Below are 18466 nucleotides of genomic sequence, written 5' to 3'. Positions count from 1 at the left end.
CTTTGACGCAATCTTTTTTGTTTAAAGCGCTATATTAATACAGGTGACTTGACTTGACAAAACGCCGCCCCTCTCTACCAAACTGTCACAAGAAAGACGGCGAACACTCGTGTGGAGCGCTGGTGAGACTCCTACACATGGTCGCCATGATTTTGCCAAGTAAGACATGTCCCTGGATCAACATCTTTTGATGATCCTGGATCAACATTATTGTCCAAAAATATAGCCTTAACCCAATCCCTACCCCAAACTGAACCCTACCCATAATTTATTCCTAAAATCAGTGGGAAATGATAGCTGATTAACAAGGGTATAGAAACACCTAACTCTGACTGTAAGCCTAAACCGAAGCCTAAACTTCGGGTAACCAAAGTTGTATTTAACCATCCTAGGAACCTACTTGACTGTGGCACACTCATAGAACAGACTCCGAAGGATCTGCTCACAGACGCCCAGAAGGGACCGGTGAGCTTGCAAGAAGCCCTTCAAGGTGAGGGGAGCACATCTAGCTCATTTAACAAAAAACCCGCCAGGGAGGTAGAAGATGGCCCAGCCGCCTGGCATGACTGCTATCCGGAGCTCAAAAGAGAGGAGGCCCAACTTCAAAAACAGAAGGCGGACTCAGACGCTCAAATCAAGAGGGGCGTGCTCATATGAAACCCCCAAGGGCACTGCTAAGCTCAACCCACAAGGAGAGTGGCTCAACAGGGAGGCAAAGAGAGGCCTAACAACCTGAGGCTGCTACTCAATGGAGCTCAAACGAGCGAAGGACTCAATGAGAGAAGTCCTCAGATGCTCAATCGGGAGCGGCAGGCTCAAAGACAACCCTCCGAGGTGAGGAGAGCACTGCCTGGCTTGACCTAAATAGAGGCAGCTTTTCAGGGAGGAAGCAAGCGGCCCAACTACCTAATGTTGCTGCCACGGGGCTCAAGAGTGTGGGGTTCAACCCCTAGCAAGGAGAGAGAGGAACCCAGCTTGAATTAAGCGATCAATAGCCCCAGGTCAGAGGACCTAACTCTCAAGTCGAGAGGAGGACTCACCCAGTCTGCCCAGGACCAGCGAGCTCAAAGGGACCCTCCCGCAGTAAGGGAGGCACAGCCAAGTCCGGGAAGCAGATAGATCTCAAATGGGACATCAGAAATGGGATCCTGCTAGAAGGGGATCACGCATTTCTACAGGGAACAATAGGGTCCCAAGAGAGAGGCAAATGACCAAGGAGGCACTTCATCTGTGATAAAATATGCAAACACTGCATGAGCATCACTAAGGGAAGCAGAAAGTGTCTGACTTTATGTATTTCAATTCAATACACAGTTACACGGTCATCTGAGCACTCATCTCTTTACCATTGCTGTTTATTGGTCTTTTTTATTTACAAAGCTAGCACCAAAAATAAGCATTAAGCATTTTGCCTGAGCATAAACGAATACACATAAATTAAATTAGTTCATATAAAGAATGCAAAAAAAAAAAAAAATTCAAATTTAGAATATGCTGAAGCTTCACCACCATCAGAAATAGTTTACAAATTTCTTCTTTAATACATACTGCCAAAGTAAAAATGTTAATTAATGTAAAAGGTGCCTTTTATGTTTGTGTCATGCAAGTTTATTCTGTTTGTGCCCTAAAAATGTCTATAAGAGACTATAAGTTGTGGAGATCTCAAACTTAGTGGGGGGAGGGAGTCATGATCAATGGAGCTCTGAAATTATTATTCACCATTTCACCAGCACTCCACAAAAAGATATCCGCATACTTCTGAGTTAATGCGTAACTTTCATTTACTGTTATAATATCAGAGGTGAAAAGTATAAATTATTGAACTAATATTCATTTTCATTGTATCCCTTGGCAAAAAGAAAAAAAAAAAGAAAGAAAATGTGGCAGCAGCTGTAGGCTGACTTTACAAACATTTTAAATATCATTCAGTGTCTATTTCAGTGTGCAGCACATTAATGTATAAATGGCTGATAATTTAGAAATTGCTTTTCAAGGATTAGTTAGCACTTACTCAAAGATGATCCAGTTCAAATACATTTTTTTTCTTGATCAAAATGTTGTGGAATTAAGACAAGTTTTTAGTTTTTAGCACAACTTTTAGATTGTAACACAACTTGGTGTGTGTCCTCAAAATGTCCAGGGGCCCATGTCAGAAAGGATATTAAGTGAAAACTCTTTGTATGTTAACCCTAAAATGAGGGAAATTCAGGATTTTCCATTTCAAAATGGGAGGTTTGTCAAACCCGAGAAATCAGGATAAGCCAAGCCCATTTCTGAAAGAGAGGTAACTTACTGTATACTCAGAGTCAGTTACCATGGTAACTTACTCTGTGAACCTAACCTGGTGCCGATGTATAAAGCTGCTCAGAGTAAAATTTTAGTCTTAAGTGTGTAAAAAATTCTTAGAATGACATAATTTTACTCTTATTCCTAGACTTAAGGATAAGTGTGAATCATAAAGGTTACTAAGTGTTAAGACTAGGTCTCAGCTCCTAAATGATTTAAAGGGGTCATACGATGTTGCTAAAAATAACATTATTCTGTGTATTTGGTGTAAAGAAATGGGTTTATGCAGTTTAAGTTTAAAAAACAACAACATTATTTTCCACATACTGTACATCATTGTTTCTCCTCTATGCCCCGCCTTTCTGAAATGCATCAATTTTTACAAAGATCATCGTTCTGAAAGCGAGGTGTGCTCTTATTGGCCTGCTATCCAGTGGGTTGTGATTGGCTAAATGTCTCAAGCGTGTGACGGAAATGTTACGCCCCTTACTATACTGTGATGCCGTGTTCAGTTTGTAAGTGTTTTGCCTCGTTTTCTCATTAGACTACTGCGTGATCGTCGTTGCTAGGAAAACTGTGCTTTAATTACTGTGTGTCTTACCTTGGTAAATACGTGTGAAGTGGCGTTTAACTAAATATTTAACTAATATGCAAATTCAAAATGCAAATAGAGGTCCATAGGGACTCATTTCATTTTCGCTTAATTTTTCTTGATGCTTCAACTTCTCCTCACAACTTTGTGAATTACAACTGTTACTTTTGTGAATATATATATATTTAAACATTCTGAAATGCATAAAAAATGAGTATTTTTGTTAAAGTTAGAATTTGTTGTTGTTGTCATATATTTTGAATTATCTGCTTCTGCAAATTATTATACATTTATACATACCTTTTCCCTCTCTTTCTCTTTCTCTGTGTGTGTGTGTGTGTGTGTGTGTCTGTGTGAGTGAGAGCATGTTACCCGTATCAGGGCTGGGAAGCCTGAATGGGTGAGGTGAATTAACCACTTCTGCCGGCTCTGTAGAATGATAAATGAAACGCTGTGAGACAGGAGTACTGGCTGTAAGCTCCGGCAAAGTTTAATTAACTCTCTCATTTTTCTTAGTTCACAATGTATGCACAACATTCACAGGTTTAACTTTTCAGAACAATTACTTGTTTCTTTGTAACACATTCCATTGAAGAAAATAACTTTTCAATAAAGACTTTTTCCTAAATTACTTTTGTCTATATTGAGTTGTTCTGCAACACATTATAATCAGTCACAATACATTGACCTGCTACTGTTTTCACATGTTTTCACATCCTCATGAACACTAATTCCATTTTTCACACTGTTACGTAAATGAATCTTGCATTTAGCTTCACAGTAACCTCATGTTTTACATGCAAGACGCCATTTTGGCTCTAGTTCACAAATACATGCACTGCCATTTTGGCTCGAGATAACTCCAGTAGCAAATGTACATTTAACTTGCTTAAACTTTATAATCCAATTACAATCAACCTATAAAACACTTTAGGAACATTCCTAAACTCTTCCCAAATGAGTATTTTCTCTCATTTCGCTTTAAATTCACATATTTGTCACTCGTGTGTGATCTGATATTTGACTCATTACTACTGCATGCATATGAACAAAACTAACAGTCTTTCTCAGTAACTTAACAAAAATCGACATATACATGTTTGAAACACAGTTTTTAACACCAGTTTCGACCAGTTTTAGAATCGTTTTTGCTCACCTGTAGAATGATAAATGAAACGCTGTGAGACAGAAGTACTGGCTGTAAGCTCCGGCAAAGTTTAATTAACTCTGAAGCACCCGGTGCAGTACCTTAGTTAAACAGCGCTAAACGCCCTCTACAGGAAACAATAATAACAGCAACATTTTCTTTACCCACAACAAAGAATGTAACGATGAATTTACCCATCAATAAACAAATGTTGAAGGCATCATTTTTATAAACAATAAAAATTTTTAAAGGGGGTGTCCTTTTTTCCTCTTTAATTTTAACATATATATATATATATATTTTCCAACCTACTACACTCTCCCCTGTTTTTTTTTTTTTTTTGATGACTCCTGACATCTGAATAACCTCTGAAAATGTGTTATTTGCTTTCATTCTCTTCTTTGAATCACTACCTCAGTACACCTTATGACAACAATGACAACAAGGGTTGGTGGCCATATACTGAAAGTAATGTGTCCCATTTTGAGATATATAGGGTTGTGTGAGTTGTAGTGAGTGTACCTCTGATCTCCAGGGTTGGTAAGATGGAACACCCAGAGTGTCATATGTGTACATTTCTCTTGGTTTTCCCACTCTTTGTGTCCTTCTCACATTTCCTTCCTCCAACACTGTAGTTCCCCTTTCCATTTCATTTTCTGCAACTCTGACTGTTTCTCCTTCATTCCTTCGCCTCTCCTCATCAGGCATCACAGACCTTTGATTTTTCCCAGGAACAGATGGAGACTCAAGAATTTGTTCCCACTCCTGACCCTGGTTCCTTGGTGAATCACCTCTTTCGTCAGGATAAAATTCTGTTGCAGTTGGACGGAGGTGAGAATGGTTTTGGGTTGTTTGAGTTTCAAGTTCACTCTCTGTTGGTGGAACTGTCACAAATCTATAGCAAGGTATGTTCGTACGAAGGTTATACCGGTAAGTATGTTCCTCCTCATCTGAGGCATCTGAGTCTGACTCATTCTCCAGCTGATTTCTCACTTGTTTTCTGTGTTTTCCTTTCCTTGTCTTCTTAGCTTCAGCACTGGGATCTTCCAAAGGTAAATCATTGACAGCGAGCAAGAGGTTGCGATGAAGCACTCGAAGGGTCTTGGAACCTGTCTCGGATTGTATCTTGTATACTGGGCTATCACCGATACGCTCTAGGACATGATGTACATCCTTTTCCCAGTATGCACGTAACTTTCCCGGGCCACCTCTTTCCGAAAGGTTTCTTACCAACACCCGGTCTCCTGGTTGAAGAATGACACCTCTTACCGCTCGGTCATAGTATTTCTTGCCCTTTGCTGAAGACTTTTGACTGTTCTCTTTCGCGATCTGATATGCTTGCCTCATTCTGTCTTCCCATTTCCGTGCAAAAGTTTGTTGGTTTGAACCCTCTGTCTTGTTTTCCAGGTTAAACAGCAAGTCGACCGGCAATCGGGGTGATCGGCCGTACAAAAGGAAGAATGGAGAGTAGCCGGTTGCTTCATGTCTGGTACAATTATAAGCATGCACAATGTGAGGCAAGTAGTCCTTCCATTCCTTCTTTTTTTTTCCTCCAGAGTCCTGAGCATTTGCGGAATTGTCCGATTTAATCTCTCCACAGGGTTACACTGAGGATGATATGGTGTGGTTCTAGAGTGGGCTATTCCTGACAACTGTTGTAACCTCTGAAACAGTTGATTCTCAAACTCTCTACCCTGGTCGTGGTGGAGTTTTTCGGGATACCCAAAGCGAGGAATGAAGTCCTGGAAAATCTTTTCTGCTGCTGTCTTACCGGACTTGTTTCTCGTAGGATACGCCTGCGCGAAGCGGGTGAAGTGGTCTACCAGCAGAAGAATATACTCACAACCACCCTTGCTTGGCTCAAGATGCAAGTAGTCCACGCTCACCAGCTCAAATGGGGAACTAGATGTAATGGATCCCATGGGTGCTCGTTGGTGGACATGTGGATGCTTTTGTGCAAGCACACTTAGTTGTTACATACTCCTCAATCTCCTTCCTCATTGAGGGCCAATAAAAGCGTTCACGAGCGAGATGGAGCACTTTCTCCACTCCTACAGTCCCATTTCATTGTGCAACTTTCTAAGTACTGTGGTTTTAAACCGCGGAGGGAGAACTAATTGTCTGGCCTGTCCTGTCTTACGGTACAAGATCCCGTCCTCTAGCTCCAATTTGGTCCATTCAAAGAGAAGTCGCCTTGTTTCTTTTTTCATGTTATTCTTGTCTTTTTCGTTTGGTGTCCAGCCCTGTTCTTTCAACATGATTATCTCACATATCGCTGGATCATCTCGTTGTGCAGCTTTGATGTTTTCAGGGGTGACTGTGGAGATGCTGCCCTCAGTGCATATTACATCTTCCCCTGGACTACTGAGCTCTAAGGCGGCAACCCACGGAACATCACTGTCGGCCACAGCTTTACTACCCTGCCAAACAGCAGACACAGTTTCAGGTGATAGGGTTTTCCGTGTGGTCACCCATGACTTCAATCAGTTTCAGGGGCTGTCTGGACAGTGTATCAGCGTCGACATTGGCTTTACCAGGTCTGTATCGGATGTCAAAGTGAAAGTCCGCTAACTCACCCACCCAGCGCTGCCCTACTGCATTCAACCTTGCTGTGCTGAGGATATAGGTCAGCGGATTGTTATCGGTGTAAACTGTGAATGTTGGAGCATAGTAGAGATAGTCTCTAAACTTATCGCAGATGGCCCATTTGAGTGCCAAAAATTCCAGTTTACCCGAGTGTAGGTGGTAGTTCTTTTCAGCCGGGGTTAATGTGCGGGACCCATACCCAATGACGCGGAGTTTATTGCCCTGTTGCTGATAAAGCACAGCCCCTAACCCTTCATTCGAAGCATCGGTGTGTAATACAAAGGGCAGGTCACAATTTGGGTAAGCTAGCACTGGCGGGCTTGTTAACATCTCGACAAATTTGGAAACAGCCTCCTGATGTTCTGCAGTCCAAACGATTGGGGTTCTCGAGTTAAGCTGCCCTTTTTCATTCTTTCTTAGTGCACCTCGACAAAAGGGAACTTGGGAGTTTTGCATACTCTCTCTTGTTCCAGGTGGCGTGAGGAGAAGCTCAAAGAGTGGCTTGGCCAATCTCGAGAAGTCTTGGATGTAAGACCTGTAATAACTCAGGAATCCCAGCAGCGTCCGCACTTCTCCCACTGTGCGAGGTTCCTTATTTTTCAGGGCCCTGACCGCCTCCAAGTCTGCTGGGTCTATTTGGATTCCATCTCCGGACACCAAGCGACCAATGTATCGCACTTGACTTCTAAATAGCTCACATTTTTTTGGTCGAAGCTTAATTCCATGCTCTCTCATCTTACTAAAAACATTTCGAAGATGGTCAACATGGTCGCTGAAGGATTTTGAGTAACACAGTACATCATCTAAATAGGGTGCGCAGCACTCATCTCTAATACCCTCCAACACTCCTTCCATGCATCGTTGAAATGCAGCTGGGGCGTTTGTTAACCCAAAGGGAATACGCACCCACTCGTATAGTCCCCATGGAGTGTTAAAGGCAGTGACATGTCTAGAGTCCTCACTCACAAATCCCTGATGGTATGCGCTTCCCTGATCCAGAATGGAAAACCATGAATTTCCCCCAAGGCTGTCTAACAGATCTTGAATCCTGGGGAGGGGATGTCGATCAGGGATGGTCTTGCGGTTAAGAGCTCGAAAATCGACACACAAGCGCAAGCAACTACTGTCTTTTTTCCGAACACATACCACTGGTGACGAATACGATGATGATGACTTCTTGATCCAACCTCTGTTCAACAGATTCTGCACATAGTCTTTGACCTCCTTATAAAGGGTTTTGGGATGGAATTATAACACCTCTGGACTGGTGTATCATCTGATAAACGGATTTTCAACTGCAGATCAGGAATACACCCGATGTCTCCCTCATCCTGAGCAAACACATCTGACTCCTCAAACAACATTTTCCTCACAATATCTTGTTCCTGTTTATTGAGGTGTTCAAGATCAACAGGTGGGTGCCATTTTTCTCCAACTCTTCTCTCATGATGTTCCCTTTTACAGACATCGTCCGCTGACGTGAGCTGGGATGCACACAAAAGCGCACCATTGATCTGTTGATCTGGATGTGAAATGCTGGAGGAAGAGCAAACGGGTCTAATTTCGCTGATGGGTTCGATATTACCTAAGACAAGTCTCTGAGGTAGGTAAATGTTATGGTTTGTGGAATTTTGAACTGGAATTTTCACTGTCTTTGAGGCACCAGGAGGCACATTTACAACAGCAGGAAATAACTCCAACCCTTCGGGGATGAAACTTTCTGACGCTGGTTCGGAACATCATGGTCCCACCCTTGTGCCCTGTTCTTACTCTGCATTTTACCTCTAGGACCTGACCACAGGGGATGGTGGCTCCTGACTTCCCAGTCTTTACTATACAGCTGGCAGTACATTCTTGGAGGAGGTTAGAGTTCACTGTGGACACCAAGGTTTCAGTGGCACCTTTTTTCATCTGCAAAGCTTCAGACAGAAGATCAATTAGGCTCAAGTTATTTGCACCGTCATTATTCTCCCTTATGATCTCCTCAATTACATTGAACCCAAGCAGCGGACAGTCCATGCATTTTCGACTCACCAAAAGGGGCACTTGGATGGCGATTTTGTTTTGTTTGCCACTTGTGATCTCTAATAAAACCTCAACCCACCCATCAAAGGGTACAGCTGTCCCATTTGCTGCAGTGACGTGTAGCTGGCTATCTGCTAATAGAGATTCTAGTGGTTGGATTTCGATGTTTGGGAGGTTCTTCTTTAGCCACATCTGTCCAGCCATACTGATCTGAGCTCCACTGTCCAAAAGCATTTGAGTCTGGACACCATTTAAATGGCAAGTTATCATGCAGCGACTGCCAATCAGCTGTGCCGACACGCTTCCCTCCAATTTCCTTTGCTCTGTTGGATGTGTTCTGTGTTACAGGTTGCTCACCTCTGGGTGCATGAAAAGAAGGTTGGGACACGAGATCTTCTCCGGTCACTGGTGGTCCCTCCCCAGTGACCTCCTCTCTTTTAACGCCCGACTTTTCATGAGACAGCCCACAGCTCGGTGCCCTGCTTGACCACAGAAGAAACAGTGAGTACATACTTCAACATTTTGGGCTATACACTGTTGGCATTTACCCTTTGCCTCTGATTTTACTGGTTGTTGTGCACTTGCAGCGACGGTTTGGGTTTGCTGTTGAACACCAGGGCCCATTGACATGACAACTTTCTCTAGATTCTTCGTCAATGCAGATACTTGTACAGAAAGTTCATGAATAGCATCACGATTGGCTCTAACTTCGGCATGATTCAGTGAAGAACATTGCCCCTTCACATCCTCCTGCTGTGTCACACTTGCAATTGTGACTTTGGATTTGTAGGTGTGACCCATTCGTTTTTGTCCTTCAGTTTCCTCACTAACAGACTGTGTAATCAGTTCTAGGATCTGATCATCTGAGGTTTCCTGTGTACCTATTGCTGCTTTAATGTCCCTCCGGACAAATGTGTATTTTTCATTCAGACCCTGATACAGTGAGTGTAGAAAAACACCTTGGACCAGTTTACGGTCATACTGAAACTCAGATTCTGTTTGTTCTGAAGCAAACCACACCCTCTGCTTAAGCCCCATTAACCTATACATAAACTGTTGAGGGGATTCTTTGTCCTGTTGTTTTGCATTGCTCAGCTCCTGAAATAATTCAGTACTACTTTTGTCCCTAAGGTGAGCTCTAAGGAACCGTTTCAACTCAGCTACGGTAAGGCTGTCTTTTGTAATAAGCATCTCTTTGAAGGTACTAGGTTTGATAACCTTTAACCTTTGAATAACTTCTGACTCTGAGAAATTTTCTGCTATACCTTCATCAATTTGCTTACAAATACTGTTGAAACTCAAGTCTGAATTTGAATCAGAAATTTGCCCACCGTAAATTTTGAACTCTCTACGTGGCAAATATGATGCAACATCAGAGAATTTGATCAGACCAGTCATTTGTTCAGACACTCTCGGCAGTGGAATAGTTTGTTCAGCTCTTGAATGTGATGTCAGACCTGGAGTTTGTGCTACCTGCACCCTTGCAGCCGCTGATGTCGATGCAGGTCGCGATACCAGTCCCACAGTCTCTTCATTTTCTGCGACATCCGAAGCAGAATCTTGTTCTGTAGCAGTCAACTCATGAACGAGGTCATGAAGGGTCAGCAAACTGGCCATTCCTTGGTCCTCTAGACGCTGCAGTTGTTCTCCTCGCATGAAATCAACGATGAAGTCGTAGAGTTCCACTTCTGTTGCATCCCCGTCTGGGACCCCCTTTTCTTCCTCCTCCGCGCAACACAGGGCTACCTTGTAGAGTGCTTTGCAGTTCGAAGAGCTGACCAGCAGGTGGAGCTGCTTCTCGATCTCCCACCGTAGTTCTCGAAGAGTAGCCATGACTGGACTGCTGGTGTCTGCCGTTCAACTCGCTTGTCTGGGACGAATGACGTTTAACCACTGTGGTTCTTTGATGATCAGCACCCGACCACCAGGTGGTGCTGATCCCGGACGAGCCCCCAAATTGTTACCCGTATCAGGGCTGGGAAGCCTGAATGGGTGAGGTGAATTAACCACTTCTGCCGGCTCTGTAGAATGATAAATGAAACGCTGTGAGACAGGAGTACTGGCTGTAAGCTCCGGCAAAGTTTTAATTAACTCTCTCATTTTTCTTAGTTCACAATGTATGCACAACATTCACAGGTTTAACTTTTCAGAACAATTACTTGTTTCTTTGTAACACATTCCATTGAAGAAAATAACTTTTCAATAAAGACTTTTTCCTAAATTACTTTTGTCTATATTGAGTTGTTCTGCAACACATTATAATCAGTCACAATACATTGACCTGCTACTGTTTTCACATGTTTTCACATCCTCATGAACACTAATTCCATTTTCACACTGTTACGTAAATGAATCTTGCATTTAGCTTCACAGTAACCTCATGTTTTACATGCAAGACGCCATTTTGCCTCTAGTTCACAAATACATGCACTGCCATTTTGGCTCGAGATAACTCCAGTAGCAAATGTACATTTAACTTGCTTAAACTTTATAATCCAATTACAATCAACCTATAAAACACTTTAGGAACATTCCTAAACTCTTCCCAAATGAGTATTTTCTCTCATTTCGCTTTAAATTCACATATTTGTCACTCGTGTGTGATCTGATATTCGACTCATTACTACGGCATGCATATGAACAAAACTAACCGTCTTTCTCAGTAACTTAACAAAAATCTACCTATACATGTTTGAAACACAGTTTTTAACACCAGTTTCGACCAGTTTTAGAATAGTTTTTGCTCACCTGTAGAATGATAAATGAAACGCTGTGAGACAGGAGTACTGGCTGTAAGCTCCGGCAAAGTTTAATTAACTCTGAAGCGCCCGGTGCAGTACCTTAGTTAAACAGCGCTAAACGCCCTCTACAGGAAACAATAATAACAGCAACATTTTCTTTACCCACAACAAAGAATGTAACGATGAATTTACCCATCAATAAACAAATGTTGAAGGCATCATTTATAAACAATAAAAATTTTTAAAGGGGGTGTCCTTGTTTCCTCTTTAATTTTAACATATATATATTTTTTTTTCAACCTACTACAAGAACATGCTTGTTCCATGTTGCATTTGTGAATTTTTTCAGATTTATGCCAGTTTAGTTGATTTTATTTGCCAATTTCTATAAAAAATGCTCTCTGTTGCAGTCACATACATTTGTGTGTGTGTGTGTGTGTGTGTGTGTGTGTCTATGAGAAAGTTCGTTCCACTTTTTATTTATGCTCCAGGACCAGACCTTGATTTAAATGTAATTTCTTCTAGATTTATGCCTGTTTTGTTTATTCTATTCGCCAATTTCTGTAAAAATGCTCTCTGTTGCAGTCACATACATTTGTGTGTGTGTGTCTATGAGATAGAAAGTTTGTTCCACTTTTTATTTATGCTCCAGGACCAGACCTTGGTTTATATGTAGAAATTTTCAGATTTATAATGGATTTACTTTTATTTTTTTGACAAACAAAATTGAATTTTTTTTTTTATAATTATTCATTTTCATTGTGGGGTCATTTTGACCCCAAACACCTTAAACGGTAATTTTTTTTTTTTTTTTTTACACACCTTTAGAACAACCAAATCAAGCCCAGTTTTATTTTTTTGAGCATGTTTAGACAGATTATTTAGGAAAAGTCGAGGAGTTTCATGCCCCTGAGATGGAGGTAACACTTTTAAAAAATGAAGGAAAAGTCCAGTGGGGTCCCCTGGGACCCCAAACGCTGATTAAGGGTTAATTCCACATCTATTGAGAGTCCCCTTGAAAATCGCTCCATCGATATTTCCTCTGAATAATCCCACTTCAGTGATGTATTCTGCCCGAAATGAGCCTCCAAATTACCACCTCACAGACCATGGGACTGTGCCATCGACTTTCTCCCTATTGAACCAGTGCCCAAAGGTAAAATCTACTCACTTTCCATCCCCGAACAGAAGGCCATGCAGGAGTACATTTCTGAGGCTCTACAACAAGGATACATCTGACTGTCCACGTCCCCTGCTGCTTCCAGTTTTTTCTTCATGGCAAAGAAGGACGGAGGCTTGAGGCCTTGCATTGACTACCGGTCACTCAACAATATCACTGTTAAATACAGATATCCCCTTCCTCTTGTCCTATCCACTCTGGAACAGCTTTGCGGAGCCAAGATCTTCACCAAACTGGATCTCCGGAGTGCTTATAACCTCATCCGTATACGTGAGGGGGATGGGTGGAATACCACCTTCATGACACCTACAGGACACTATGAATATCTGGTGATGCCGTATGGTCTAGTCAATGCCCCTCCGTATTCCAGGGCTACATGACTGAGGTGTTCCGCCAGTACCTCCACCACTTCGTGCTGGTTTACATTGATGATATCCTGGTGTACTGTACTCCCGGAACGAGGCTGAACATCGCCAGTACATCTCGGAGGTCCTCCAACAGCTCCGCGAGCATCAGTTATATCTCAAAGCAGAGAATTGCACCTTCCATCCAGTTCCTGGGTTATCACATCAGTGCTCAAGGCATGAAGATGGACGAGAGGAAGGGGGAAGCGATCAAGACCTGGCCCATTCCATCCACCATTAAATAACTCTACTAACAAATCTCCTAAAAGGCAAGCTTAGGTCTCTGTCCTGGAACCCCAAAGCCACCACAGCCATGAAGATACTCCAAGAGGCTTTCACCACGGCTCCACTCCATCCATGTGCCGCCTTCTCCTGGAAATTAACCGTGGCGGAGCAGAACTATGACATCAGGAATAGAGAACTACTTGCCATCAAGCTCGCCCTGGAGGAATTGAAACACTGGCTTGAAGGAACTCGTCATCCCTTTGTTGTCTACACTGATGACCGGAATCTCAAATATCTCTGCGAGGCAAAGAGATTAAACCCCAGACAAGCTAGGTGGGCTTTGTTCTTTACCTAGTATAATTTCACCATCTCTTATCGTCCCGGGACAGAAAAAAATACCAAAGCTGATGCTCTGTCAAGACTTCATGCACCAGACGACCAACCTGAGAACCCAGAGACCATTATCCCCACTGACCTCATTGTTAGCCTGATCCAATGGATCCTAGATGACAACATCGCAGCAGCCAGTGTCTCCGATCCCGCTCTGCCAGGGTGTCCCCCAAATCACATCTACATTCCCCACAGTCAATGAAAACCACTCATTCATTCGGCACACACCTCCCTGGGCACTGGTCATCCTGGGACCAATCAAACACTCTGTTGAAAGATCACTTTTGGTGGCCTGGAATGGTGAATGTCATCAGAAGGTACAGCAAGTGAACGACGCCTTGTGGTGCCATCCCAAAGAGGTTCAAAATCACTCTCACAGACTTTTTCCTGGACTGCGCCCAGCTAGTGGAATGACCTCCCGATCTCAATTCGAACAGCTGAGTCTTACTCATTTTCAAAAAACATCTAAAGACTCATCTTTTTCGCCTGCACTTAACCAACTAATACTAGTACTTACCTTTTCTTTTTCTTGTCTATCATATTCAAAAAAAAAAAAAAAAAACCCTGGCTACGTGTTCTGTACTAGACTAACTGAGACTTGTCATAGCACTTGTATACCGTTGTTGTTCTCTTGTTGATCTGATTGTTTCTACTGTTCTCATTTGTAAGTCGCTTTGGATAAAAGCGTCTGCTAAATGATTAAATGTAAATGTAAAACCTGTCACCCACCTGTTCTCCCTGTTACTCCAGAGCCTGGCCCTGTAGACAAACGAGGAAAGAAAAAAAAAGAAAAATTTCAAGATGGCGCCACTGTGTTTGGGTGGCAGTCTACCTCTGCTTTGTGTTTTACTGTTATTGTTAATTTTGTCACACTTTGCACAGAATGTGTCACCTGTGTTAGTATATGATCACCAGACTATTCTTAATATAAGGAATTATGTGGTGAAACCTACAATTTGTGGCTCTAGCGGACAGTCTAAGATGCCACCGTGATTCCTGTCATCTGTACCTTTGCACCTGTGGCGTGTGCCCTGCCTGTTGCCTGCCATTAATCGTTACAGAAAGCACGGCAGAAGAGGTGGTAGACAGATTAAGAAGATCCTACCTGATCCTGTCCTCGGCATTTGATCCTTGTTGCCTCATGGAGCTTTGCCCATTGTTCCCAACACTGAGTACACACATGCCTGCCAACGGCCCGTAAGGATCTGCAAACGGCAATCTGTAAAGGAGAATCATTGCTCGATTGCACGCCTCTCCCAGCAGTCTGGCCTCAACACATTACGCGTTGCTTTGTTCAATGCCAGATCGCTTACAAATAAAACTTTTATTTTAAAGGACTTTTTTATTTTTCACTCCTTGGATTTTCTCTTGTTGACAGAAACCTGGGCTAAACCAGGTGACAACAGTGCCTTAACAGAGCTCCTCCCACCTCGGTGCTGTTTTTTCAGCTTCCCGCGAACGTCCGGGTGGGGAGGAGGCATGGCTACGGTCTTCAATGACAATTTTAAATGCTGACTTTTATCTATAAATAATTATTCTTGTTTTGAACTACAGTTATTTTTAATTGAGTTTACATGCCCTGTGTTATGTGCTGTTGTTTACCATCCAACTAAATACAACAAGAATTTTATTCAAGAGTTTTGAGTTTTATGAAATATGACCAACTCCTGATTTGTGGGGATTTTAACATCCATGATTGTTGTCCGTTTGATCAGTGGGCCACTGATTTTAAATGACTCCTGACATCTTTTGATTTATTTCAATTAGTGGATCGACCCACACATTTTATTGGACACACGCTGGACCTTATTATTTCTCATGGGCTCGCTATCTCCCTTACTGAAATATCTGAGACTGCCATCTCAGATCACTTCCCCATTATTCCTTCATCTTTTTATTCCACTTCTGGAATCTTGGACTCTAATGCCCCTTATAAGCACAGATCTCCTAAGCTAAGAGCAGATCCCTGGATAAATGATGCCACCCGTGCCCTTAGGCAGCGCTGTAGACAGGCAGAGCAGAGATGGAAGAAAGACAAATTACATTGTGTCTCTGGAAATATTAAGGGGCTGTCTTTCTGATTATCAGAGGGCTGTAAAGGAGGCAAAGTCAAAATATTTGTCTAATATTATCACCTCTTGGCAGTTTCCCACCTGCCCTTTCTTTCAAAAGTGTTAGAAAAAGTTGTTTTTATACGATTACATTCATTTTTAGAAAATAACTCTGCTTTTGAGAAATTCCAGTCTGGATTAAGAGTCTGCACTGTTAAAGGTGCACAACGATATTGCTCGGTTTGTTGATGTCAAGAGCCCCACCAGGGGCGTCGGACTGGGGGTAAAACCAGTACTGATTACCAGGGCCCCAAAGGAAGAGAGGGCCCTTGAAAAGTCTGGAATATATTTTGTTTTACCTGGATAATTTTTTGGGGGGTGGTGGGGGGGGGGGCACTGGGGGCCCATCAGGACTGCCTATGCATAGGGCGCGGAATCTTGTGCAATGCCCCTGAGCCCCGCTATTCTAGTGCTACTTGATCTCATGGCAGCATTTGATACAGTGGACCATGAAGTCCTTCTGTCTCACCGTAATCACTTTGTTGGCATTCGGGATACCGCATTTCAGTGGTTCTCGTCATATTTGACCAATAGAACCTTTTCTGTAGTGACTGGGGACTCGTCCTCCTCCACCACTTCTCTCTCTTGTGGGATGTCACAAGGCTCTATTCTCGGGCCCGTTTTATTTTCACTTTACATGCTGCCTCTCTGGTCCATTATAGCCAGGCATAATATAGCTTTTCACTGCTATGCTGATGATTTGCAAATTTATTTGCCTATGTGACCAAAAAATGCTGATGCAGTTGGGTCACTAATTGGTTGCATTTATGACATTAAACTATGGTTAGAGCAAAATTTCCTTCATCTAAATGAAGAAAAGACTGAATATATTTTATTTGGAGAGTCTGTAACTTCTGACTTTGATGCGCTGACTTCAAAGCTTAGACCAACTGTCAGAAATCTCAGTGTGACTTTTGATAGTAGCCTGAAATTTGATAAACAAATTGACAGTGTGGTTAAAGCCAGTTTTTTTCAGCTACATCTTTTGGCCAAGGTCAAACCATTTTTGAATCACTCTGACCTTGAAAAAGCTATTCATGCTTTATCAGTTCAAGATTATATTATTGTGATGCGCTTTATAGTGGTGTCTCACAGTGGTCCCTCAGGAGCCTTCAGCTGATGCAGAGTCCTGCTTTATGCTTTTTTTTTACAATTATCCCTCGGGAGCATGAAAAAATAATAATTATTTTTTATTTGCACTGGCTTCCAGTTTCTTTTAGAGTTGATTTTAACTATTTTTTTGTTTGTTTGTTTTTAAAGCTCTCAATGGCCTTGCTCCACCTTATGTAACTGAGATGCTGGCTTTTCGTCAGCCAAACAGGGCTCTTAGGTCAACAAATCAACTTTAGCTGGGAGTCCCAAGGTCATGATACAAACACTGGGGTGACTGGGCTTTTTCTGTAGCTGGGCCCAGACTCTGGAATACGCTTCCCGCTGATATGCGCACCATTAGTGACCTTGGCCTTTTTAAAGCTAAGCTTAAAACTTATTTAGACTGGCTTTTAATATCTAGCAATTGTTGTGACATTTTTGTGCATTATGTATTTTTTGTTGTAGGCTTTTATTTTTTGTTTTTATTGTTTTGTTTTTATGGGAAAGCGCATTGGTTCACCTTGAGTGTTGTTAAGGGCTGTATAAATAAATGTTGATTGATTGATTGATTGAACCCTCTCTTCTGATGGTGCTAGAGATGGAACAGCATACACTATAAGAGAGCTCTTGAGTTCCTGACGTCGTAGTGGCAGATTGGAATACCTTGTTAACTGGGAAGGGTATGGCCCAGAGGAAAGATCATGGGTTCCAAAGGATGACATCTTCGACCCCAATCTGTTGGCAGAATTTTATGCCTCCCATCCTCACGATCCAGCTCAATGCAGTAGGGGTCGCCAACCACGACGTCGGTATCTTCAGCCCTCAGGAGTGGGACACGAAGAGGGGAGTTCTGTCACGGACACGCCAAGCTCTTTCACCTATCAGCACTCACAATTACCAGAATACTGATCACGCACACCTGACTGTCATTCACTAATCACCAGCACAGCACTATAAAAACACACAGTTCACACAGCCACATCGTCTGGTCTCCCAAGTGGAAAAGGACACAAACCAATGTTGCATGAATTGTTTTACCAGCTGTAGAACTGCTACACCTGCTAACTGCCATTAAACAGCTTGGAAGCTCAAAGACAATTTTTAATATAACTCCGATTGGATTCATCTGTATTGAGAAAGTCATTTAAAGATGGGATTGATTTAGAGTTATTATTGGGGTAATTTTCATTTTTGGGTGAACTAACCCTTTAAGATTCCACTTCTCTGGAAATAAGTCAAACCACTAAAAACAACACTATAACATTATCCCTCCTCCAACAAACTTCACCAAATAGTTGTCTTAATGTAGTCTTGCAGGTAACGTTCTCCTGGCATCTGCCAATCCCAGACTCACCCATCAAACTGTGTGATTGGTCACTCCATAGAGCAGGTTTCCACTGCTCCAGAGTCCAGTGTCTGTATGCTTTACTCACTCTATCCCATGCATGGAATTGTACTTGATGATGTAAGGCTTGCATGTAGCTGCTCGGCCATGGAAACCCATTCCATGAAGGTCCCATCACACAATTTTTGTGCTGATATTAATGCCAATGGAAGTTAGGAATTTTTCAGCTACCTCACTACACACTGGTGACTCCATTTCCAGTAGAAAATTGGAATTTTGGAAACTAACTAAACTAAACTAAAAAAAACTATTTGATGGTTAATAGTTCTGTTTTGCAACATT

The 18466-nt window shown here is 42.3% G+C and overlaps 1 protein-coding gene across 1 annotated transcript; it reads right to left on the bottom strand.

Moving 5' to 3' along the window:
- Nucleotides 1–7849: 7849 nt before the first annotated feature.
- LOC122138843 lies at nt 7850–11915 on the bottom strand. Its single transcript, XM_042733502.1, has 2 exons — nt 11385–11915; nt 7850–10657 (listed from the first exon to the last, which is right to left on the bottom strand). Exon 2 carries the CDS (start codon nt 10467–10469, stop codon nt 9039–9041), a length of 1431 nt encoding a protein of 476 aa, XP_042589436.1. The 5' UTR covers nt 10470–10657; nt 11385–11915; the 3' UTR covers nt 7850–9038.
- Nucleotides 11916–18466: the final 6551 nt, after the last annotated feature.

The sequence above is a fragment of the Cyprinus carpio genome, chromosome B11 (genome assembly GCF_018340385.1).
Source record: "Cyprinus carpio isolate SPL01 chromosome B11, ASM1834038v1, whole genome shotgun sequence".
NCBI classification, from domain to species: domain Eukaryota; kingdom Metazoa; phylum Chordata; class Actinopteri; order Cypriniformes; family Cyprinidae; genus Cyprinus; species Cyprinus carpio.
The sequence above is the reverse complement of the archived record's forward strand: the minus strand, read 5'-3'. Positions and strand labels throughout refer to the sequence as shown.